The sequence below is a fragment of the Zosterops lateralis genome (genome assembly GCF_965231275.1).
Source record: "Zosterops lateralis genome assembly, chromosome: 27".
Lineage (NCBI taxonomy): Eukaryota > Metazoa > Chordata > Aves > Passeriformes > Zosteropidae > Zosterops > Zosterops lateralis.
Window position 1 is genome coordinate 4872990 of NC_139787.1, and position 26213 is coordinate 4899202.

At 55.7% G+C, this 26213-nt stretch overlaps 2 protein-coding genes across 2 annotated transcripts in view; one reads left to right on the forward strand and one right to left on the reverse strand.

Annotated features, from left to right (window-relative positions):
- The window catches only part of LOC310919502 (low affinity immunoglobulin gamma Fc region receptor III-like), a gene marked incomplete at both ends in the record, with an annotated part of 346992 nt that overhangs the window by 191559 nt on the left and 129220 nt on the right, over positions 1 to 26213 (forward strand). The window lies entirely within an intron of this gene.
- LOC310919449 (low affinity immunoglobulin gamma Fc region receptor III-like) lies at positions 3768 to 24239 on the reverse strand (the record flags this gene model as incomplete). Its single annotated transcript, XM_083878814.1, has 6 exons — positions 3768 to 4559; positions 4646 to 4725; positions 4815 to 4836; positions 5226 to 5309; positions 23410 to 23682; positions 23936 to 24239. The coding sequence occupies 6 exons, from the start codon at positions 24237 to 24239 to the stop codon at positions 4450 to 4452; spliced, it is 873 nt and encodes a 290-aa protein (XP_083734940.1). The 3' UTR covers positions 3768 to 4449.

The following is a 26213-nucleotide window of genomic DNA, read 5'->3' on the forward strand; positions in this document are numbered from 1 at the left end:
GGGGAGCACCTGAGCAGGGAATGGGTTGGGGGAACCTCAGGATGAGGGAAGCAAAGGTGAGGGGTCTGCAGGGAGAGGTGGGAGGCTGTGGGGGCTGGGGGTGTCCAGCTGTGCCCACAAAACACTTTCACTTTCTCTCTCCTGCAGCAGAAGAAGAGGCTGTTTGTGCTGAGTCTCACACAGGGGGATGTGTCTGTCCTGGGGGGATCCTGTCCTGGGTGGGGGGACACATGCTGGCCAAGGGGGTCCTGTCCTGGGGGATGGCAGCTCTAGGAGGGTTCCAGATTTCTCCATTCTTGCCAGTCCTCTGCAAGATCTGAGAGGGCAAGAACAGCTTGGGAAAGGAGCCCCAGGCAGGAAGGAGCTCCCCAACTCCTCCTCCTTGAAGCCAGTGCCCATCCAAGTGTGGGGCCCAGCCATGGCCCAGCCCCAGTGCACAGGGATGGGCATTGGCCAGCCCTGCTCTGGCCAGCCCCAGCTGGCACCCACGACCTGAGGTCCCCCCTGTCCCCTTGGCTTTGATTCTGGCAGCTTCAGAGCTGCTGCAAAGGTGAGAATTCTGTGGGCAGGAAAAGGCCTGGCTGTGGTTTGCTCAGCCCTGTGCAAGAAGCACAAAAGCCAATGGGAGCCCAAGCAGTGGCTCTGTGAGGGCCTTTGATGGTTTTCAGAGCAGGGCTGGGTGGAGACTCCCCTGCAGGGGCAGCTGTGAGGGAACCAGTCCAGAAATGCAGCAATTGATCATTTCTTCACTGTCAGCAAGGGACTAAGACAGCCCCAGAAGTTCTGCAAAAACAGCAACAATCTGCTCAAGCAGACCTGGACACTCCTCCTTCCTGTGTCCAACCTGCAGCCCTTTGGAACCTCCCAGAAAGAATGTTTGGGTTGTGGATGTGGACACCAGAAGAGAGAGAAAAGTGTGGAAATATTGAGCAGGGGCTCTGCCCTGTGGTTATGGTGTGGCTGTGGGGAGTGTCCCTGTGTGGATTTCATGTGTTTGAAATGTATTATATGATTGGCTTTTCACAAATACTGAAATAAATACTGTATGTGTTATATTAGAAAGTTGTGTTGTATTAATCTAGTATGCCTGAACTATGTGTTTGGCCAGGATAACATCCAGTGAACATGTAGAGAAGACCCTGCTAATGATATACCCACTATCAGCATCTACCATCTGAAGAAAGTATGGAACAAGGCCCAAGCTGGAGGTGATAGTGAAGACACAGCAAAGAAACACACATGCTCTAAAAAGGCAGGCCAGAGGAGGGACCATGCTAAACACTTCCTGGAATATGGAAACTACTTTGTGGAAAAGTTTGATATTCAACTAGACTGATGCAATAGAAAGGGTATTTAACAAGGGCTCTGAAATAGCAGGTTGTGGACTTGGCTGAGTGCCAAGTCACTTGGTTGGCAGTGCTTTGCTTTTCTGTTACCTAATTGTCTTATATTTTTATTATTATTAAACCTATTTCTTAAAATTTACCAGGAAAATGAAATCTGTTTTTCACACAGGTGTCCCCAAAGCTGCTCCATCCCTGCCCTCCTCACCTGCACAGGGCACAGGGAATAGACAGGGCTCTGCCCCACCCCTGCCCTGCCCATTCCAGGGCACCCCTCGAGTGCCCAAAGCTGTGGGGGTGTTACCCTGGCAACGGTCGGTCCAAACACATCACGACAGTGGCTTGGGACACGCTGTCACAGTCGGTTCAGACACCCCGTGACAGTCCTGGCACTTGCAGCGCGATGGCAGCTGGGCCCTTCCCAGTGCTCTGGAACCACCGTGCCGGTCCCTCCTTCCTGCAGAGCCCAGCCCAGGGTCTCTGCTCCCCCGCCGGGCCGGGGTCTCCCCTCGGCCATTTCGGTCCCTCCACCCTCGGGGCTCCCCACTGGGGTCCCGGTCCCTCCATCCCGGCCCCTCCTACCTGGTGCCCCCCGGCCCCTCTGGCCGCGCCCCCCGACAGCCGCAGGGCCGGCACCGGCAGAGGCTACCGAGCTCGTGCAGGATGAGACGTTCCTCGGGCAGCGCCGCCTGAGCGGGGCCCGGCTCTCTCCCGCCGTCCTTGCCCGCAGCACTCGGGCTCCAGCAGCCCCAGGCTGATCCTTCGGGATGCGCCCACCGCTCCCGCAGCGCTGCCCTTTGTCGGGAACAAGCCCAGGAGTGCCCGAATCGTCCCCAAGGCCTGGTCTGGTTCCTCCTGTGAGGCTGTGCCCGAGCCCTGAGGGGTTTTGCAGGCCAATGGGTGGCACTGCTCTGTCCCAAAATCTCAGGGCGGCAGGAATGCCAAGTGATGCCCCACCATGCCCTGGCCCCATGGGCCTCACCTGAGCACCCTGTGCAATTCCCGGTGCTCCTGCTCCACCTGCATGGCCAGGTGCTGTTCCCATGGCCACCTGCTCCAGCCGCTCCCGCCTCAGCCGCTGCTCCAGCTCGGCCTTCCTGGCCACATGGCACAGGCACTGAATCATCCCCAACACCAGCAAAAACCACCAGAAAACCTTCCTGGCAGCCAAAATTGCTCCTTGTGGGTAGATCTGGGGGCACCTGTCGCCCAAAATCTCTCCAATGCTCAAAATCCCTTGGACAGGCAGTGGAGCCGTGTGTTTCTGCACAGGGATGTTTTAGGAGCACAGCTGAACTTCAGGAACCCCAGCCCAAGTTAAAAGACCTCGTTAAGGCTCTGCATCACCCAGAGCAGAACAGGTGCATTGGTCCAACCAGCCCAAATTTCGCCCCATTTTGCCCTCTCAAGTCACTGCTCCTGGCCCAGGCTGTCCCTGTGCTCCAACTGGAGCTGCAGAGGCCTCAGGGCCTGTGGCTCTGCTCTCCTTCTCCTCCTTCCCTTGTGGCTGTTGTGTCAGGACCAGCAGTGGCCCAGGAAGAGCAGGAACTCCAAATGTGGGCTGGAGGCCCCTGAGGAGCCCTGGCAGTGGCAGCACCGAGCACCTGCTTTCCTCACCATCCCAGGGGAATTCAACATTCCCAAAGCTGCTGTGCCAGGACTGAGGGAGGAAAGAGGAGTGAAAGGCTGAGGGTTTTTGGTAATTGGTGCCTAAAGCCACGAGAGATGCTGTTGTGACCCCGAGACTTGGACAGGCAGTCAGTGCTGCCTTCCCTCCGTTTGGGATCATGGTGAGGAGTTATGTGTGTTGCACAGGGTGTGTGCCTGGTCCCGGGACGCTGCTACGCTGCCACTCGGCACTACAATCCAACCTGCTGCCTTGGCCGCTTCTGCCCGCTGCCGGTGGTGGTGCCGGGACTGATTGGTGGCTGTGAGTTTGCAAAAGGAGCGATTTCCCCTCCTCCCTCCCGGCCGAGGCCGCCATCGGCCCTGAGGGGATCGAGCTGGCACCGGGGCGCCCCCTGCTGGCCGGGAGTGCTCCCTGCAGCGCCCCCTGCTGGCCGGGCGTGCTCCCTGCAGCGCCCCCTGCTGGCCGGGAGTGCTTCTTGCAGCGCCCCCTGGCGGACAAGGTCATACCTGCACCAATGGTGAGAAACCAGCCCTGAGCAGGTGGGAAAGTTCTGGTTTTGTGTTGATTGTTCTGTTGTCTTCTAAAAATTTTCTAGTAAAGGGCTGTTATACGCTTCCCTACATCTTTTCCTGGAAAACCAACAATTTTTTGAAATTATAAAAAGTTTTAGGCATGGGTCTTCTTTCCATTTCAGGAAGGTTTCTGCTTTCCTTGGCAGACATTTGTCTTTTAAACCAAGACAGTTGCCAGCTCCGGGGTTCCAGCATGGATCAGACAAACACTCCAAGACAGGGTGAGACACAGGGCCACTTCATGCTCTGCCTCTGAAGCCCTCTAAGACCACTCAGGACCTGGGTTTGGCAGAGAACCTCACTGCCCCCAGTGTGCCATGGCTGACAGACTGATTGACAGACAGGGCCCTATCTCACCAAAAGCAAGGCCTGGCCCACCCCTGCCACACTGGTGTTCCAACATGTCTCTAGATATCAAATTTTTCCCTTCTCTGACAGCCCACTCTGTGCCATGGCATGATCCTGACTGCCCTGGAAAATGGGGAGGCTCCAGAACCTCCACAGGGCCTTTGTAACATCATCGTGTGGGGAACACAGCAGAAGAGGGGTATGGAAAATGGCAGAAGAGGATCCAGAGTCTCCTGAAGACACTTTGGCCATCAGAACAGTGAAGGTCCAGGGCCCTGCCAGGTCTCTCTGGTGGAGAAAATATGCTGGGGGAATTGTCCCAGGTTTGTTCCTTTTTGGGAACTTTCCCTGGAAATTTCCCTTTGGATTCTGAATCTTGTTGCTGTTGGTTTTATTCTGTTGTTGCTCTTTGCAGAATTTTTCTTTTTCTTTCAGCCCTTTGGGACCTTTGCCTTCTGTGCCCCCACTGGCAGGGGGAGGGGCAGTTTTTATTGGCGACACACAGTCCTGTGGGTGCCCATGGGTGGGGCCCAATGTGCCCCTTAGTCCCCTGAAGTCACAGCACAACCTCATAGATGTCACTGGGCTCCTTTGGTCGACTGTGGGGTCCTGGCAGCTCTGCGTAGGTCACCTGGGGTTCCTGGGGAAGGGTGATGTGGGGGGGCCCTGCAGGAGACACCAGTTGAGGATACCAAGGTGGGGGGTGACACCGGTGGGTGACGTGTCACTGTCCCCCCCACCACTGTACTCACACTGTGCCTGTTTGGTGCTCATGACGTGGGTGTACAGAACCTCCCCCTCCTCTGGGGGGGGCACAGGCTCTGGGGGTGCCCTGCGGAGATAAAGGGGATTTGTGTGAGGGGATGGAGAGTGGTGGGGTGGGAGTAAAAGAGGGGCCACAGCTGGAGAACCCCCACTCACCTTTCTGGGTGCTTCCTGGTGGCTGCAGAGGAAAGAGGGGAGAGGTGACTGTGGGGTCCCCAGGGCCCTGACCCCTCTCAGGTTTCTGAAACTCCAACAGGACCCTCAATTCACATGAGGACCTCCAAGCATCCCTGAAGCCCCCCAGAATTCATGAACCTCCTCAGTGCACCCAACCAACTCAGCCTCAAGAACCCAAAGCCTGGCAGGGAGAGAGACCCCCGAAAACCACCCCAGGACCTCTGAAAGAACCCCCAACATCCCTGCAGAACCCTCCAGCACCTCCCCAAACCCTACAGGATCCCCAGCCGAGGTTAAAATTCTGCGGCTTTGGGTGCTGCCCAATCTCTCCCCAACTCTGCTGGGCTTCCTACAGCTGCCTTGCACCCCTGTCCCTTCATTGTCACCCACCAAGGCGGTGCCACCAGTGCCAGGCCACAATAACAGCTACGAGTAAGACCAGGAACAAAAGGGACACAACGACCCCTGCGGCCACTGCAACAAACAGAGGGAAACATCAAGATCACCGATCACTACTGGGGTTCTTCACTCCCTAATGACCCACTGTGACCTCACCTGTACCCCCGTGTCCCTGCGGTGTCACTTCCAGGGCCAGCTCAGGGCTGAGTGCCCGGAACACGCGGTGCCTGTCCTGTCCCAGCTGGTTGGTGGCCACGCACTGGTAGGTGCCTGTATGTCCCACTTCAATGTCCCCAAGCTCCAGGACAGGACCCTGGGCCACCTCCTTGCCATTGTGCAGCAAGGTGAAGGTGACAGGGGCTGAACCAACCTCCACTGAGCAGTGCAGGGTCACAGGGTCACCTGCATGCCCCTGGTGTGACAGGGGACCGGGGGTGATGGTGACATTGGCCACGGGCACTGAAGGGACAGAGACAGGGCTGAGGCTGGAGGGAGGTGCTGGCAGCCAGCAAGAGGGAGAGGGACACGGGGATGAGAGTTTTCTGGAGGATGCTGTGGGTGAGGCCACCCTGAGCCTGAGGGTCACACTCACCCAGGACAGTGACATTCAGGGGGACACTCTCGGCCATGCTGTCCCCATTGCTGACCCGGCATTGGTAGTGGCCGCTGTCATTGTTCCCAACGTGTCGCAGCTCCAGGCGGGGGCCAGTGACCACTGGTGCCCACGAGCCCACCTGGTGCCAGGAGAAGGACAGGGGACCTGTCCCCGCAGCCACTGCACAGCTCAGCACCAGGCGGTCCCCCAGTGCCACCTGTCCCCCGGGGGGCTGTGCCCACACGGACACCCCTGAGAGCGGGACCCCTGTGGGAGAGGGTGGGTGAATCTAGGAGACAGTGAGGGACATGAGTGGTGTTTTCGAGGGGAAGGGGGACCCCAGTTAGGAAGAGGTGGCCCAGAGGTGATGGGGGGCTTGGAAGAAAAACCCTGAGGAATGATGCAGGGTTCAGGGAGGGGACACCTGGAGTGGGCTGAGGAGGGACCAGAGGGAGGATATGGTGGGACCTGGGGAGCATGAGAGGAGATCAGAGAGGGGTGGGGTTGAACCAGGAATGGATGTTGAATCAGGAATGGATGAAGGAACCCAGTGAGGGGTGGGGGGATTAGGACAGGGACCCAAGCAGTGTTGAGGGGATGTGGAAAAAGTTTGTGGAAAAAGTTTATGGAAAAGATGGGGATACCCACGTAGGGCTGGGGGACCCAGTGAGGGACCCAGTAAAGACAGGGGAACTAAGACAGTGAGAGGGGGTCCAGGCAGTACTGAGGGTCCCGAAGCAGGGCAGGGGACTTGGTGAGGGCAGGGGACTTGGTGAGGCTGTGGGGGGCTCCCCGTGCCCATCCCTGCACTCACTGTGCACTGTGATGCGGAGCCGGGCGCTGCTCTTCTGCACGTTCCCCCCCTTGGAGAGCACCTGGCAGCTGTAATTCCTCGAGTGGGAGACCCCCACAGAGGGCACCAGGAGCTGCGGGGACACCTGAGGGCCCCCCACCAACTGCCCATCCCGGTAGAAGAGGTGCAGGAGGGGGGCTGGGGGCCGCAGAGGGCTGAGGGTGCTGAGGCAGCTGAGATTGAGGGGGGACCCCTCGATCAGCTCAGGGGGACCCTTCAGCACTGGCACCGTGAAGAGCTCTGGGAAGGAGAGGGGAGGGGGTTTGTGATCCTGAGTCCCTGGGGAGGGGCTGTGGGGGTGCTGAAGTGTGAGCGGTGGGGGTGCTCACCATGCACTGTCACTGTCACCGGCACCGACTCCTGCCACCCCTGTAATATCCTGGATTTCATCCAGCCCCCGCAGTGGTATTGACCACTGTGGTTCAGCTGCAGAAGGGACAGGGACAGCTCGGTCCCACGGAAGGACTTCCTGACCTCCTCGACCCCATGGTAGAATCGCACCCCAGTGACCGACTGGTCCCACCAGCGCTGGCAGCGCAGTTTCACCGTGTCCCCCTCCAGCAGCGGCCACATTGGCACCTGCAGCACCAAGGGGCCTGTGGGACAAGGGGTCCTGTCACACCAGGGGGGCATCTGGTTTTTCACTGAGACGCCCCCATTGGGTCACACCCAGAGGTCAGTCTGGGGCCCCCAATTCCAAAAACAGAGTCGCCCCGCACTGGGATGCTCTGGTATGTCCCCACATGCAAAGGACGGGCTCTGGTCATACCAGGGGGTGACCCATTGATCCAAAGGCACCCAGAGCCCTCGGGGTCCCACAACTGCCACGCTGAGGACACACAAACCTCACCATCTAAGACTCTCACAGGCGGGCTGAGCCCAGTGCTGGGTCTGTCACACGTGTAGTTGCCACTTTCGGTGACAGTGAAGTGGTCGTGTCTGTTCTGCCCCCAGCGCTGCCCATCCTTGTACCAGGTGGTGTCACCGGCAGTCCCCAAGCCCTGGCAGGTCAGTGTCACCCCATCCCACAACACCGCCGGCCTCCAGGGGGGCTTCACCAGGAGCTGGGTGGTTTGGGCACCTACAGGTGACAAGGGAGACCAGCCTGCCAGGGCCACTGTGGGGCTGGGGACAGTGGGATGGGGACATGGCATCCCTCGAGGACTCACCAGCGAGGCCAAGGGTCTGGGCTGGAAGGGAGAAAGGGCAGGGGGTGGGTAGGGGTGGCCCTGCAGGGACAGCAGCACCTGGGGAATGAGGTGTGGTGTCTGTCCCCAGACTGTCTCCAATGGAACACTGGTGTAGCACACAGGTCTTGAAGAGAGACAGCTTGGTCACCCCTTGGATGAGGCAGGACATGAGGACACTGTGGACATCCCATTCTCCTACAGGTCTTCACCACCATCCTCAGAGCATTTGTCCCCACAGCCACATCCCCCTGGCCCTGTGCCTGTGATCCCACTGCAATGGCACTTGTCCCCAGAGGCCATCTGCATAGTATGTGGCCCTTGTCCATGTCCCTGCATCCCTGTTCCCTTGTCCCTGTCCCCACGGCTGCCAGAGCTCCAAGGTTTCTTTTATCACATCCTTGTCCCCAAATTTCTATCCCCCTGTTTCTGTCCCCACAGCCACCCCATGACTCAGGTCACACTGGGGTCCATTCCCATGCACTGGCTCTGCTGACACTGGGGACCCCACAGCCCCCCTATGCCCCCTCCCCACTGGTCTCTGCCTCACCAGGGCCCATCCCCAGGGTGTCAGGCCCATGCCCAGGGCACTCACCCCACAGGAGCACCGCCACCTTCCCGGCCATCCCCATGTCCCCAGCCATGTGGACTGGCTGTCACTCGCTGCTGTGGCCACCGGTCCCCTGGGTGGTGGCTCTTCGGATGAAGAGGAAGGAAGAAAGGTCACACCTCCCCCCCATGTGTAGGTGGCTCTTGGTGGGGGCAGGGTGGGGGAAAGGTGGAGACACAGTGGGGGACAGGCTGGGGACATGATGGGATAGTCTGGGGGCTCAGTGGGGGATGGTGTCCCCAGGAGTGGGGGGGCTCAGGGGTTGTGGGGAGCCAAGGATGTGTGTTCAGGATAATGGGGGTGCAGGGGAATTGGGGTCTCCATGCCTGGAGGCATTCAGGGATGGAGGTCCTTCAGGAACATGTTGCCCAGGGATTTAGGGTGATGGGATGTGGGTCCCAGGGTTAGGGATGTAGGGTGAAAAAAGGAGAACGTTGGGAAGGGTGGTTTAGGGGAAATAAGCATCCCATGGGATGGGATGAAGGCAATGGTGGTCCTGGGCAATGGGAGTCTGGGGATCGGGGTCCCAGGGAGGAGAGACCAAATGAATGGGAATTCCCATGGTTGGGTTCCCAGGGGAATGAGGGTCCCAGGAAAGGGCAGTACCTGGGTGGGCACAGGGGTCACAGCTCCTTCCCTGGATGCCTCAGATTTTGGGGTGACTCAGAGCTCAGCACAGCTTCCACAGTGTGCTCATGGCCAGGGGGGCACCCCAGGGTTGAGGCTCTGGGTCTGTGCCCCACACACCCCTGGGCTTTTTCCCATGCCCCCAATTTCCTGGCTCAGCCATCCCAGGGAACGCCTGAGCAGGTAACGGTGGGGGGATCCCAGAAAAAGGAAAAGGGGGTGGGGAGTGCAGGCAGTGTCTGGGGGGCTGTGGGGGTGAAAGATTTTCACTTTCTCTTTCCTGCAGCAGAAGGAAGAGGGTGTTTATGCTGAGCTGAGGATGTGAGTTCTGTCCTGGGCTGGGGGGAAAAACCAGATGAGTCCTGCCCTGAGGGAAAAGGGCTCCTCTGCTGTGGTGATGCCTGGGTCTTGTCCCAGGGTCTTGTCCCAGGTAGATCCTGGTTCTGGTGGTGCCACGTCCTTGGGGATTCTGGTCTGAGAAGTGGCACATCCTGGGAACCTCTGACCTGGGGGACCCTGACCATTTTTACTGTCCCCATTGGGGCTCTCTGATATTTGCGCTCCCTAAACTTAAGGGGCATGTGTTACAACCTTGCCCTGATGATGGTAACTGCTGGCTAAATTTGATGTAATTCCCTGATGCCCAGTTGGTTGAGACAAAACTATACATCCAGGATGTAAATGTAAAAATCTTTTCCAACACCATTTTTTTCCCAGTTAAAAGGAAATTCAGCAAAAATCAAACTGACAGTGTAGAAAATGGTCTGGTTGATAGAATCCTTCTAAACACTGCTCTCCCAACAAGTCACTCACAATAACAACACAAACAAATCACAGAGGAAATGAGATCTTTTGGTTCCCTTTAGGAACCCCTTGGTGCATCCCACAGCAGCGTTTGCTTGTAGATAACACAGAGTGTGAAATCTCCCTGAGTGTTCAACAGGTCCATGGGATTGTTCCCTGCCTGTTGGGCAGCAACCCAGCCCATAGGGAAGGCTTTGGTTGGGCCATATTTAGGAACTCTTCCCATTTTCCTCCTTCCCACTTATAAACTTGACTTACCCCCCAAGTGTTCTTCTCCCAAAACGGTGAGAACAAACTCTGTCCATCCTTGGAACAGTGCACAGGAACCCCTTGAAATGCCCATATTTCCCTGAGGGTCTGCTTCCCTGGGAAATGCACCCCACCCTGCCCTGAATTCCCCTGCCTGGGCACTGCCTGCTCCTGCTGGGACACCCCTGTTCCCCACATCCACATGTGGAGCCCCTGCTCAATATTTCCACACTTTTTCATCTCTTCTGGTGTCCACATCCCGAATCCAAACATTCTTTCTGGGAGGTTCCAAAGGGTTGCAGGTTTTGTTCAAGAAGGATGGTCTTGGTCAGGTTGTTGAGCAGATGCGTGTGGGATTTGCAGAATGCCTGGGGCTCTCTCAGCCCCTTGCTGAGAGGGACAAAATGATCAATTGCTGCATTTCTGGACTGGTTCCCTCACAGCTGCCCCTGCATGGGGGTTTCCAGCCAGCCCTGCTCTGAAAACCATCAAAGGCCCTCACAGAGCCACTGCTTCGGCTCCCATTGCTTTCTGTGCTTCTTGCACAGGGCTGTGCAAACCACAGGCAGGCCGTTTTTACCCGCAGAATTCTCACCTTTGCAGCAGCTCTAAAGCTGCCAGAATGAAAGCCAAGGGGGCAGGGGGGACCCTCAGGTCGTGGCTGCCAGCTGGGGCTGGCCAGAGCAGGGCTGGCCAATGCCCATCCCTGTGCACTGGGGCTGGGCCATGGCTGGGCCCCACACTTGGATGGGCAGTGGCTTCAAGGAGGAGGAGTTGGGGAGCTCCTTCCTGCCTGGGGCTCCATTCCCAAGCTGCTCTTCCTGGCTCTGATCCTGCAAAGTGTGAGCAAGAATGGAGGGGTCTGGAACTCTCCTGGAGCTGCCATCCCTCAGTACAGGACCCCCTTGGCCAGCATGTGTCTCCCCCCGGGACAAGATCTCCCCAGGACAGGAGCCACCTCTCCTTGTGACACTCAGCACAAACGGCCTCTTCCTTCTGCTGCAGGAGAGAGAAAGTGAAAGTGTTGGGGGGGCACAGCTGGACACTCCCATCCCCCACAGCCTCCCACCCCTCCCTGCAGACCCCTCACCCCTGCTTCCCCCACCCTGGGGTTCCCCCAACCCCTTCCCTGCTCAGGTGCTCCCCAGGACCATCAAGGCATGGACTGGGGAATTGTGAAATTGAGGAGATAAAGGAAGGAAATGAAAGTTAAGAGAGGAAAACGCCCCTGGTGCGTGGAGGAACACAGACCTGGAGCTTTTTGGAACCATGTGGGGTGACCCTCAGGCCACGACCACCTCAGAGGGCTGTGCTGGGCCCTGGGTCACCCCAAATTCTCAGGCACCCAGGGAAGGAGCTGTGACCCACGGGCTCACCCAGCCACTGCACATCCCTGGGACCCCCATTCCCCAGGGACCTGAACCATGGGACACCCATTCCTTATATTCCCCCTCCCTGGGACCCCCATCTCACGACTGTCATTCCCCAGGATCTTCATAGCCCAGGAGCCCCATTCGCAAGGAATCCTCTCCCATTCATTCCATCTTTTATGACTCCCCTTCCCTGAGGACATTGATTTTCCCAGCATCCTCAATTCCCACATGTGCAAAACAAGGTTCACTTTCTTTGTAACTCTTAAGAAATAGGTTCAATAGAAAATAAGACAATTAGGAGATAGAAAAAAGGCAAAGTACAGTCATCTGAGTGACTTGGCCTTCAGCCAAGTCTACAACCTGCTGTATCAGAGACATTCTTTAAATGCCCTTTCTATTGTATCAATCTGTTTGAATATTAATATTTTTCCATAAACTAGTTTCCATATTCCAAGAACTGTTTAGCATGGTCCCTCCTTGGGTCCACCTTTTTAGAGCATGTGTGTTTCATGGCTGTGTCTTCACTATCACCTCCAGCTTTGGCCTTGGTCCACACTGTCTTCAGATGGCAGATGCTGATAGTTGGTATATTAATTGCAGAGCCTTTTTTACATGTTCACTTGATGTTATCCTGACCAAACAGACAGTTTAAGCATACTTATATCAACTACTACCACTATGTCTAATCTTCTTTTACTAATAGCACAAATAAACTTATATCCTATATTGTTACTACAACGTTATTAATCATATAGCACACATCTTGCGAAAAGCCAATTTTATAATATACATTTATAACATGTACCTTCCCATTGTATTGGTGAAATACATATTGAAGAAAATAATACATATTCAGTCTTTTGAGTTAAATCTTCCGGGAATTCTTTTGCTTGGTTTGACCCTTGACTCCTTTTCTCAAAGTACACGCCTGTGCTGGTTTTGCATGGATTGAAGAAAGGCTTTGGTAACACCAATCAGTGATTAACTTTGAATATTGACAACCTGTGGAACCAATTCAAGAGCTGGATACGTCTCTGTGGCCACAGAGGTTGAAATCAGAAGAATCCCGGGAAAAGTTCTCTTTCTTTCCCGCCTGGGCAGAGGTCACCAGGTGCCGGCGGGGTCGGCCCCGCTCCGCCGCGTGGCCCCCGGGCCTGGTGCGGCCTGGCCGGGCCCTGCCGCTGCTGTAGCCTTGGCAGGGCCGGGCCCGGTGGCTCCCGGGCAGGGCAGGGGAAGAGAGAATGCCCCGTCCCGGCCGGATCGGGCCTCCAGCGGCTGCTGACATCCTGCCGCTAAAGCCGCCCCCATGGCGGCCCCGGGAGGCCTCGCAGGGCCGGGCCGGGCCCCCAGTGCTGCCAGGCAGAGCAAGGGGGCGGAAGCCCCCCAGCGCGGCTTTGGGAGAATTTGTGGAGAAGATAGCTGAGGAATAGAGGATAAGGGACACAATAACTCTTAGACTAATATTGTAACTAGAAGCTAGGACAAGGCCAGCATGAGGATGAGGGAGAGAAATTGAGATCATGAGAAAAGAGGAACTGAACATTACAAGGCGATACAACTGTTGCAATATGCTGATATAGCATGAAGTAAGCTATTGTGTAGTCACTACCAATCAGGAGCTTGGCTTTTGCAATATGTATGAACTAATTATTTAGAATATAAATGTAAGCGAGAAAAAAAATAAAATCGAGCCTGATTGATCAACATCAGTTGAGTCAGTCTCCCTCCATCCAACAAATGGTGACCCTGATACGTGATACGGCACCACGGTTGGAGGAGTAGGAGTTCAGGTCCTGCAAGCAGAGGGACGGCGAAAGAAGATCTTCCGCGCCCGGGTGCTCACATTGGTGAGGCCGGCTGAGAAAGGCGAAAGAAGCAATTACGCTTCCGTGCCCTGGTGCTGACATCGGTGAGGCCGGCAGAGAAACGGCGAAAGAAGAGCTTCCGCACCCCGGTGCTCACATCGGTGGGGCCGGCTGATACGTGCTGCCGAAGACCTCGGGGAGCTGCACAGCGCTGACTAACATGGAGAGGCAAGCAGCATATGATTTATTTGCCTGTATGCTAGAAAAATGGCAAGTCCAGGGTATAGATATTAAAAAGGAGTTGCCAGGCTTGCTAGCATATGGGTATGATAAGGGGTGTTTTATGAACCCCCATTCAGTACATGAGCTTTCTGAATGGTGAAAATTTGGGGATAAACTATGGGATGCAAGTTTAGATGATGATAAAACGGCTAAGAAGTTAGGGAAACAGTGGCAAGCAGTACATAATGCTCTGCTGCAACACCAAGTAGAAAAACGGGCAGCTCAGCAGGCAGTAGCAGCCCAGAGAAAGAATCTGATGTATTCATCAAAGTCAGACTTTCCCTTGCCTCCTGCATGTACGACATTACGTCTACCTCCAGGGCAAATAGGTGCCACCAGAGGGGACACGGTGGCTGCAGACTCTGTACCATCGGCTCCCCCAATGCCTCCAGTCGCTGCGGGTCAGCTGACAGATTCATGTCCATTACCATGGACTGGGGCGAGCAATGAAACTATTCCGAAAGTTGAATCAGATTTGACAGAGGTAGTGGCCAGGAATCGGAGGGAGGCATGGAGTGCCCTAGCTAGAGAAGGAGTAGAACAAAGAAATGCACAGATAATAGAAGCAGGGAGCTTGATGGCATGCCCGGTAATATATAATCCTGCACCAGGAGGAGGTGTCATTGCCCAATTGATTTCCCTTGATTGGAAATTACTTTCCCAATTGCGCTCCACTGTTAGCCAATATGGGGTAAACAGTGAGCCTGCTCGGCAAATGCTGGATTATATCTGGAGTACATATTTGCTGTTGCTAGCAGATTGTCGGGGTATTTCTAAGCTTGTGTTCACACCCCACCAACTTTTGTTATTTCAAGCTCACTGGCAAGCCCTAGCACAGGAGTCAGTTGCTGCACAGAGACAACCTAGAGATCCTTTACATGGGGTTACCTTAGATGAATTGCTGGGAACAAGCAATTGGGTAAGAACAGAGGCACAGGCTTTGTTAGGACCAGAAAAGTGTCAAAAGGTCATGAGGCTCGCTAGAGCTGCTATGGATAAGGTAAAAGATCCACATGGGACCCCTATATATATGAGAATAAAACAAGGTAGGGAAGAACCATTAGGCAAATTTGTAGATCGACTAGTAGAAGGAATAGAAAAAGCTAAAGTACCGTTCTATATGCAAGGAGCTATGTTAAAACAGTGTATACTCCAAAATGGTAATCAGGCTACAAAAACCCTAGTTAACACCTTGAAAGTTAATTGGTCCGTAGAAGAGGCTCTAGAGAAAGCAGCATCTGTGCCCTCTGGGTCTCAGGAATTTATCGTTGAGGCTATTAAAGGGCTAGGTGAAACACTACAGAAACAGGCAGAGAGTAGTCAAGCTCAAGTTTTTGCTGCTCTTGCTCCACTCCAAGCTGCTGTTACAGCAAGTCAGCTGAAGCAAGGTGAAGAAAATCATAGAAGGTGCTACCGGTGTGGAGCAATAGGTCACTTTCGCCAAGAGGGTCCTGCAAGTTAAGTACGGTGTCAAAAGTGTTGCTCTGATACCCATAACACAGGAATCGGTCGGAGGAGATCAGGAAATGGCAAGACCAGCGCGCCATCCAGCCGCCACGCCGGGACACAAATAGCAGCTGTACAGCAGCCAGCGACCTGCACCCTGCCACCTCCGGAAGCCTCGGCCTTGACCTGGCAGCCACAATAGATGTAACTATTCTCACCACTGCTCCATTGGCAGTACCTACAGGTGTGCATGGACCATTGACAATAAAGGGACAAAGACTTGGGGGACTAATAATAGGACGGTCATCAGCATCTCTTATAAGATTATTTGTGTTGCCTAGTATTCTGGATGCGGACTATAACGGGGAAATAAAAATTATACTGCAAGTATCGCAACCCCCAACAAAAATAGAGGCAGGGCAACGTTTGGCTCAACTAGTTCCCCTGCCCCAGCTAGCTAAACCCTTAGCCCCTGAACACCCTGAAGCAAGAACGGGGGGCTTTGGGTCCACTGGTGGTGTGGTGATGATCACACTCGATCTGTCCACCAGACCACGAAGAGACATTACTCTGACATGTTTTGGACACTCAATTGCCATAAAGGTTCTCTTAGACACAGGTGCTGACACCAGCATTATTGACCCAGAGGTGTGGCCAAAAGAGTGGCCATTGGAGACTGGAGGTTCTACTATTACAGGAGTAAGAGGGGTAACTCTGGCTAGACGTACCCCCAAAATAACAGTCTCCATAAACAATCGGACTGTGAATGGTGTATTAGCTGTGGCTCCGTTACCAACAGGAGTACATTGCCTTATAGGCAGAGACTTACTATCCCAGTTGGGAATGGTCCTCACAAACGACCACCCTTTGAGGAAGGAGCCACTGCTTGGACTTTCCCAATTCCCATAACCTGGAAAACAACCTCACCAGTGTGGGTGAAGCAGTGGCCGCTAAAACGGGAAAGTCTTCAACAGGCACATGATTTAGTGTAGCAACAACTTTGCCAAGGCCATTTGAAACTGTCTGTTAGCCCCTGGAATACACCCATATTTGTTGTCAGGAAGAAATCTGGTAAATATCGTTTACTCCATGATTTAAGAGCTGTAAATGAACAAATGGTTGCTATGAAAGCTTTACAACCTGGAATGCCTAGTCCAGCAATACTCCCTGAAAAGTGGCCTCTGATGATTATAGATTTAAAAGACTGTTTTTTCACTATTCCCTTGCACCCAGACAACACACAGCGGTTTGCATTCACTTTGCCGGCTATAAACAGAGCTGAACCTGATCAGCGTTATGAGTGGACAGTTCTTCCCCAAGGCATGCGCAATAGCCCCACCTTGTGTCAATTGTTTGTAACAGCAGCCTTACAACCAATACGACAAGCATGGCCCAATGCAATTACTTATAATTACATGGATGATATATTGTTGGCACAGGCCGAACCTTTTACAGCTGCGCAATTGAAATATGTAAAAGATATCTTGGCAAAACAGAGATTACAAATTGCACCAGAAAAAGTGCAGTTGCAGGCCCCGTAGAAATACTTGGGGTGGAAAATTACAGACAGCACTATTACTCCACAGAAACTTACATTGCAAACAGAACTACATACTCTAAATGATGCTCAGAAATTGCTTGAGGACTTACAGTGGCTCAAGCCGGTGGTTGGCATTCCAAATGAACTGCTTATGGAGTTACGACCAATGTTGCAAGAGACTGATCCTACTGCAAAAATTGCGCCGACCTTACGTCAGCATACAGTGCTCCAGAAAATTGCTGAAATCATTCAGCAGGGCAGTATTTCTCGTTGTGACCCTCTCATGCCTATTGATTTGGCTATATAGCTAGGAAAACACCATCTTCTTGGAGCCCTTGTTCAGCAATTAAAGAAAAGGGGGGAGAATAGGGGAAAGGTGAAAGACATTTGGGTATTAGAATGGTTACAGCCACCCCTACGACAATGTAAAACTGTTTTTCAAAAATCAGAAATGTTGGCAGTTCTTATCCATAAAGGCAGACAGCGTGCACGACAGATTACAGGGAATGAACCAGGCACTATTCTGTTGCCAATAGCTCGAGATATACTGCAATGGTACATTGAAAATCATGAGGAGGTGGGCCTTGCTCTGCTGGGAGGAGGGGCCACAGTTGTGACAACGGTAAAGTGGCCCCACCCTTGCGATGGGTGGGAGAACAACAGTGGCTGAGCAAACCTCTGCGGAGTGAACAGCCCATCCCAGAAGCAATCACAGTTTTCACAGATGCTGGGAAAAGGTCACAAAAAGCTGCTATTACATGGCAGCAGGGAAATGAATGGCAAGAAGTAATATTGCCTGCTGAAGAGGGGGACTCTTTACAAACTTTGGAATTGTCAGCTCTTGTGTGGGTCATGACAATTTGTCAGAGCTGGTGAACATTGTTACAGATTCGTTATATGTTGCTGAGATAGTGCAGAGAATTGAGGGTTCAGAAATAAGACAAATAGATAACAAGAGACTAGGGAACCTTCTCATTCAATTAAGATTGGCAATTCAGACAAGAACACACCCCTATGCAGTTATTCACATTCGCAGTCATAAATGGGACATTGGGTTAGGCGAAGGAAATGATAGAGCTGATAAGCTGGTTGCAATAGCAGGAACACCACCCCTGCCCCCCGAGAACCAAGCTAGGGGGTCACACGCTCTATTCCATCAGAGTGCCAAAGGGTTGATGCGAGCATTTAAGATAACCTCAACAGAGGCTACTGATATAGTAAAAGCTTGTCCTATTTGCAGTTACCACAATGGAGGGGTCGGTATAGGAGTGGGAGTCAACCTCCGGGGACAGAGACCAAATGAAATACAGCAAATAGATGTTACTCATATTCCATCATTTGGTAGACTAAAATATGTGCATGTTACAGTGGACACATATAGCAAGTATGTATGGGCTACAGCTCAGGCAGGAGAATGGGCCCTTGATAAGAATTGTAATGACAAAGTAGAGTTATGGGGTCCTGCAGCTCGTATTTTTGCATCTATAGCCCCTAGAGTTGGCACAGCTCATGCATTGGTGTCACTTAATAAACTTGCATGTTGAGCTATAAAGCAAGCCAATGTTACTACAGAGGTCATATCAGCACTCACTCAGGACGTAAACAGCCTGAGACACGCAGTCCTTCAGAACAGAGCCGCTATAAACTTTTGGCCTAACACCCTGGTTAACTCAGCTTTTGAAAGAAGGGCTCCGGTTTTTGCTTATGATTTTAATTGTCATTCTATGCGTGAGATTGGTGTTTGCTTGCTTTTTTCATCGTCAGTCCCAGGTGCTTGCAACCATTAAAGAAAAAGGGGGAATTGTGGAGAAGATAGCTGAGGAATGGGTAGAGGATAAGGGACACAATAACTCTTAGACTAATATTGTAACTAGAAGCTAGGACAAGGCCAGCATGAGGATGAGGGAGAGAAACTGAGATCATGAGAAAAGAGGAACTGAACATTACAAGGTGATACAACTGTTGCAATATGCTGATATAGCATGAAGTAAGCTATTGTGTAGTCACTACCAATCAGGAGCTTGGCTTTTGCAATATGTATGAGCTGATAACTTAGAATATAAATGTAAGCGAGAAAACAAACAAAATCGAGCCTGATTGATCAACATCGGTTGAGTCAGTCTCCCTCCATCCAACAAATGGTGATCCCGAAACGTGATACGGCACCACGGTTGGAGGAGTAGGAGTTCAGGTCCTGCAAGCAGAGGGACAGCGAAAGAAGATCTGGCGGCCAAGAGCAGGGGCAGCTCTGCAGCCGTGCAGAGTGGCACCGCAGCTGAAAATTGAATGCAGCCAGAACCCCTGAGATCCTGGCCCAGCCCTGGCACGGCCTGAATTTACCACCTTTGGCCCCTGCCCGGGAGAACCATCATGGCCTCTGCAGACCTGGGAGAATGGTAAATCTTTCTGTGCACAGATGGGACTTGCAAAGCACTAACCTTTCTCTGAGTGAGAGAAAAGCCAGTGTGAGAAACATGTAAAGAGACACTATGAAGATTCGGGGTCAGTTGAGGAAAAGTCGTATCTTAAATGAGGAGATGGAGAAGATGCCTTGGTTTTTGGGCTGAAAGTCTTCTGTAAGCCATGGTTTAGCAACTGTAATATGCTAAAATATCCCTTTAAACTGTGGAACAAATATGCATTTGGGAGGATTACGAGAGTATTTAAGATGTAGAGATAAGCAAAGGCATTTGTGATGGGCTAAGTAAATATTGAAATAGCTGTGGTCTCATGGAGAATTTTGAAGAGAGGAAGATAAAGATAGAAGCCCTCTGCCCCCAGGGAAAAAAAGAAGACCCCTGTTCCTTTAGATGATTTTAGAGATAGTCAAGAAAACCCTTTGCTTTTGGAGCTGTTCATCTTTAAAACTGATACCCCATGAGTATACATGAGTCCATGGCCCATATGTAGCTGCGGGAAAGGCTGCGTGATGTGAGAAATCCACAACTGCAGATTTTCCCTGGGCGGCTGCTTTTGTGAGAGTTAAAAGCCACAAGCCATATGATCATTCTTGTTCAAAAATACCATACCAACCAAAAGAGATTTCTCTCTCTAAATGGACTGATTAAAGTGCTACAGACGTAGAGTTCTGAATTTGTCTTTATACGTTGTCTGTGAGAAAGAGAAGAAGCTCTGGGGTGATAGGGAAGTGTTTTGAAAGTTTTATTCTGATTCCTATTAATTTTTTTCCCTCTTCTAGTTCTGGTAATAAACCCATCGTTATACCTTTTAACTTTGAGCCTGCTTTGCCTTTCTCCTAATCCTATCTCCCAGCAGAAAAAGAGTAAATAATTCTGGTACACACTCAGACCACTACACTAAATTTAGGAAATAGGAATTGGGGAACCTGAAACCACTACAGCCGGTGGTGTCCTGTCCTGGGAGAAGGGCAGGGAGGGATCAGTCTGTGAGTGCCGTCACGACCAAAATGCACTCGACTTGGGGAAATGAACTGAATTTATCATTCATCAGATCAGAGTTGAAAAAGAAGTGAAATACGTCTGAAAAAAACCTTCTCCTCTTGGGAACTGCTCCAGCGGGGGCTTCCCATGGGCTCACAGCCCCCTTCGGGCATCCCCTGCTCGGCCGGGGGCTCCTGCAGGGCTGCAGGGGGGTCTCTGCTCCCCGGGGACCCCCACGGGCTCCGGGGAATCTCTGGAGCCCCTCGTGCCCCTCCCTCCTCCCTGCAGGGCTGTTCCTCCCGCAGCCTCGGGCTCCTCTCGGCTGCCGCAATTCCATCTCTGCCATCCCTTGGATTTGCCCTTCCCAACACTGGGCGGCCCCAGCCCGTCCCCGCTCCCCCCGCCTGTTCCGGGGCGCCCCGTCAGTGCCCGGAGCTGTCGGTCCCGTTGCCACGGCAACAGCCGGTCCCGACACACGGCGACAGTGGCCTCGGACACGCTGTCACAGCCGCTGGGGACACAGGGCCACCGTCGGTGCCCGCAGCCCGGGACAGTCCCGGCCCCGGCAGTGCGATGGCAGCCGCGACGTGCGACAGTGACCCGAGGCCAGGACTCGGCTCCCGCAGTGCCGGGGGCTCCTCCCCGGGCTCCCTGGTCCCCTCGGCCCTCCCGGCACCTCCCTCCCGGCGCCCCCCGCCCGCCCCAGGGCCGGGCCCGGCGGAGGCTCCGCAGCAGCTCCGGGGCTCAGACGCCGCTCGGGGAGCGCCGGGTGCGGGGCTTTGGGCACCGAGGGGCACCGGGCAGGGCTGGGCCGGGGATGGGCTGAGCTGGGCTCGGCCCGAGGGGCTCGGCAGCTGCGGGATCGGTGCCCGTGGCCACGGGGCAGCACCGCCGCAGGTCCCCGAGCCCTTGGCCGGTGTCACCCAGAGGGGACAAACAGGGAGCGGCAGCTCCTTCCCCTGTGCGGGGCAGCTGCGAGGGAACCAGTCCGGAAGTGCCCCAACTGATCATTTTGTCCCTGTCCCCAAGGGACTGAGAGAGCCCCAAAACTCCTGCAAATCCCACACGGATCTGCTCAACAACCTGACCGGGACCCTCCTCCGTCCGAGCTGACCTGGCACAGCTGAACAAACAAAAACCATTTCTCCCGCTTTAATCAAAAAGCTGCGTTTTGGGTGCCATGGGAGGGACAAGGGTCCTGTGCCCCCTGGCACTGGGGGAGGGAATGGGGAGCCCCTGGGGGTACTGGGAGCACTGGGAGCTCTGGAACAGGGAGCTGTGGGCAGCCCCACATGGGACCCCCCACTCGTGGCCACTCCCGGGCACGGTGGGCACCCACAGGAGCTGGGGGGGGGGGCACGACGACAAACACGGGGGGTGGCCTTGGGCAGGAACCTCCAGTGTCCCCAGTGTCCCCAGTGTCACAGCACGTTCCCGTAGATGTCACTGGGGTCCCGCTGTTGCCTGTGGGGTCGCGGCAGCTCCGCGTAGGTCACCTGGGGGGATGTGGCACGGGAGGGCCCTGCGAGAGACACTGGTTGTGGGGACCTGGGCGGGGGGTGACACCCATGGGTGACATGTCCCTGTGTCCCCACCCTGTACTCACCCCCTGCCCGCTCGGTGCTCACGACGTGGGTGTACAGCACCTCCCCCTCCTCTGGCGGGGCCGGGGGATCCGGGGGGGCCCTGCGGGGATAAGGGGGTGTCTGTGGGCGTGGGGGGGTTTGCAGTGAGGGTAAAATGGGGGGTCAGACCTGGAGCCCCTCACTCACCTTTCCTGCTGCTTCCTGAGGGCTGCAACGGGAAGGGGGAGGGGTGACTGTGGGGTCCTCAGGGCCCCTGAACACCCTCAGGACCCCTGACTGCCCCCAGGACCCTCGAGTATCCCTTAAACCACAAAAAACCTTGAACTTCCTCCAAACCCCTGACAGAACCCCCAATATCCCTGCATGACCCTTCAGGACCTCCCCAAATTCCCCAGGACCCCCTGCTGAGCTCTCTAGTGGCTCAGCTTCGCCCAAGTCAGGAGCTGTTGGTGACACTCTATGGCCCCTGTACTCTAGGGGGGGCTTTACCCCAATCCCTGGGACCCCCATCCCCCCCTCATTGTCACCCACCCAGGTGGTGCCTCCGGTGCCAGCCCACGATGACAGCCACAATCAGGACCAGGAACAGGAGGAACGCACTGACCCCTGTGGCCACTGCTGGGGACAGAGGGGGACACAGAAGGGTCACCCTGAAGCCCAAGGGTCCTGCACCCCCTGTGTGACCCCGTGTGAGCCCACCTGTGCCCCAGGGTGAGCCAGGGGTCACCTCCAGGGCCAGCTCAGGGCTGAGTGCCCGGAACACGCGGTGCCCATCCTGTCCCAGCTGGTTGGTGGCCACACACTGGTAGGTGCCTGAATGTCCCACATCGACGTCCCCAAGCTCCAGGACAGGACCCTGAGTCACCTCCCGGCCATTGTGCAGCCAGGTGAAGGTGACAGGGGCTGAGCCCACCTGCACTGAGCAGCGCAGGGTCACGGGGTCACCTGTGTGCACCTGGTGTGACAGGGGACCGGGGGTGATGGTGACATTGGCCACAGGCACTGTGGGGACACAGATGGGGCTGGAACCTGGCGAGGTGGGTTGGGGGTGCTGTGGGTGGGGTCAACCCCTGCTCAAGGGTCCCCTCACCCAGGACGGTGACATTCAGGGGGACACTCTCCGCCACACTGTCCCCGTTGCTGAGCTGGCAGTGATAGTGGCCGCTGTCATTGTCCCCAATATGTCGCAGCTCCAGGTGGGGGCCGGTGCCCAGCGGTGCCCCTGAGCCCTCCCGGTGCCAGGTGAAGGACAGGGGATGTGTCCCTGTGGCCACCTCACAGCTCAGCACCATGCAGTCCCCCAGTGCCACCTGTCCCCCGGGGGGCTGTGCCCACACGGACACCCACGGGATCGGGATTTCTGCAGGAGGGGACAACAGCAGAGGACAGTGAGGGACACAGTGGGGAGTGGTGTCATGGAGAGAGGCAGGGGGACTCCAGTGAGGAAGAGGGATGGCAGAGCTGGGGGGAAAGGAATCCCAGGGAAGGTGTGGGGCCCAGGAAGGGGATGGTGGGACCTGGGCACCGTGGAGGGAGATCAGGGAGGGGTGGGGTTGACTCAGGGATGGGCGAAGCAACCCATTGAAGGATGAGGAGATAAGGAGGAGGACTCAAGCAGTGATGGGAGGACTTAGAAGAACTTTACAGGAAAGATGGGGGTACCCACGTAGGGCTGGAGGATCTGGTGAGAGATCCAGAAATGGATGAGGGACCCGTGGCAGGGATGGCAGGTCTGGGCAGTAATGGGGGTCCTCAGACAGGGCTGGGGGTCGCCAGATGGGGTTGAGTGTCCCTAACCCTGTGGGGGTGAGGCTCACCGTGCACTGTCACTGTCACCGGCGCCGACTTGTGCTGCTCCAATGACCTTGATTCCAAGGAGTACACCTGGCCCCAGCAGTGGTAGTCACCGCTGTGGTGCAGCTGCAGAGGGGACAGGGACAGCTCGGTCCCATTGGGGGACCTGCTCACCTCCTCGTCCCAATGGTAGAATCGCACCTGGGTGACCAACCTGTCCCCCCAGCCCCGGCAGCGCAGTGTCACCGTGTCCCCCTCCAGCAGCGGCCGCGCCGGCACCTGCAGCACCAGCCAGCCTGTGGGACACGGAGGTCCTGTCACACCAGGGGGGGTCCCGTTTTTGCAGGGAGCCCCCACTGAGTCACACTCAGAGCACCAGGGGTCCTCAATTCCACAAACAGGGTCCCCCTGCTCTGGGATGCTCTGGGATGTCCCTGTGTGCAGGGGACGGGCTCTGGTCACCCCAGGAGGTGACCCATGGAGTGGAGCCCACCCAGAGCCCTCGAGGTGCCACAGATGCCACCCTGGAGACACCCAAACCACCCTCACCATATGAGGCTCTCACAGTGGGGCTGCGCCCAGTGCCAGGTCTGTCACACGTGTAGTTGCCACTCGCGGTGACAGTGATGTTGTCAGGTCCCTCTGGCCACCAGCGCTGCCCATCCTTGTACCAGGTGGTGGCACCAGCAGTCCCTGAGCCCTGGCAGGTCAGTGTCACCCGGTCCCACAGCACCGCCGGCCTCCAGGGGGGCTCCACCAGGAGCTGGGTGGTCTGGGCACCTGTGGGTGACAGGGGACACCAGCCTGCCAGGGCCAGCACAGGGCTGGGGACAGCGAGCTGGGGACAAGGCATCCCCCGAGGACTCACCAGCGAGGCCGAGGGTCTGGGCTGGAAGGGAGAAGGGACAGGGCTGGGTGGGGGTGGCCCCATGGGGAGAGAGGTGTGGGAGCCTGGAGTGTGGGGGCTGTCCCTGAACTGTCACCAGGAGGACACTGGTGTGGCACAGATGTCTCGGAGATTGGGGAACTGCAGCCACCCCATGGTCAGGCAGGACAAGGGGACATTGTTGACACCCCAGGCATGGGGACCCTGTGCTGGCACAGGTCACCCCCACCAGCCCCACGGCCTCTGTCCCCATGGCCCATCTGCATGGTGCTTGTCCCCTTGTCCCTGTCCCTGCATCCCTGTCACCCTGTCCCTGTCCTCACAGCTGCACCAGTCCCATAATTTCTCTCCCCACATTCCGGTCCCTCCAGTCCTGTCCCTCTTCTCCTGTCCCTACTGCAACCCCACAACCCTGATCCCCTCATGCACTGGCCCTGTTGGCCTTGGGGTCCTCAGGGCACCCTGCAGCCTCCCCTGTGCCCCCTTCCCACTGGTATCTGCCTCACCAGGGTCCATCCCCAGGGTGTCAGGTCCATGTCTGGGGCACTCACCCCACAGGAGCAGCACCACCTTCCCGGCCATCCCCGTGTCTCTGACCATCCAGACTGGCTGTCACTCGCTGTCAGGGGTTGCTGTCTCCTGGGTGGCAGCTTTTCCGAAGAACGGGGAAGGAAATGAGGTCAGGCCGTGTCCCCAACGTGGCTGTGGCCTTATGTGGGGGCAGGGTGGCCACAAGCTCGTGATGGGCTGTGAGCTGGGTGGGGACAAGGCTGGGTGGCACAAAGTGGGACATGGTGATATCAGGAGTGGGGGCTCAGGGGGTTTGGGGACCCTGGGATGGGGTACCTGGGGAATGGGGGTCGTTAGAAGGAGGAGTCACTGGGAATGGGGGTCCCTGGGGCTGGGGGGGACTCAGGGCTGAGTCCCATGGGAACGTGGGCTCCTGGGATTTGGGGTCGTGGGATGGGTGTTCCAGGGATGGGGTGTGGGGGGAATGGAGGGTCCCATGAGAATGGGGTTTTCAGGGGAGAATCAAGATCCTGTGGGAATGGGAATTTCGGGGAATGGACTGAATGGGAGAGGGTTCCTTGGGAATGGGGACCCTGGGCCATGGAGATCCTGGGGAATGACAGTCCTGGGATGGGAGTCCAAGGGAGAGTGGGACATAAGGAATGGGGGCCCCATGGTTCAGGTCCCTGTGGAATGGGTGTCCCAGGTATGTGCAGTGGCTGGGTGGGCACAGGGGTCACAGCTCCTTCTCTGGGTGGCTCAGATTTTGGGGTGACCCAGGGCCCAGCACAGCCCTCTGAGATGGTTGTGGCCTGAGGGTCACCCCAGGTGGATTCCAAAGGGCTCCAGGTCTGTGTTCGCCCACCCCCCAGGGGCTTTTTCCTCTCTTAATTTCCATTTCCTTCCTTTTTCCCTTCAATTTCAAAATCCCTCAGTCCATGCCTTGATGATCCTGGGGAGCACCTGAGCAGGGAAGGAGTTGTGAGAACCCCAGGGTGGAGGAAGCAGGGGTGAGGGGACTGCAGGGAGGGGTGGGAGGCTGTGGGGGATGGGGGTGTCCAGCTGTGCTGCCCCAAAACTTTCACTTTCTCTCTCCTGCAGCAGAAGGAAGGGGCCGTTTGTGCTGAGTGTCCCACGGGGGGGATGGGTCTGTCCTGGGGGGATCCTGTCCCGGAGGGGACACATGCTGGCCAAGGGGGTCCTGTCCTGGGGGATGGCAGATCCAGGAGGGGTCCAGACTTCTCCATTCTTGCCGGTCCCCTGCAGGATCTGAGCCAGCAAGAGCAGCTTGGGAATGGAGCCCCAGGCAGGAAGGAGCTCCCCAACTCCTCCTCCTTGAAGCCAGTGCCCATCCAAGTGTGGAGCCCAGCCATGGCCCAGCCCCAGTGCACAGGTATGGGCATTGGCCAGCCCTGCTCTGGCCAGCCCCAG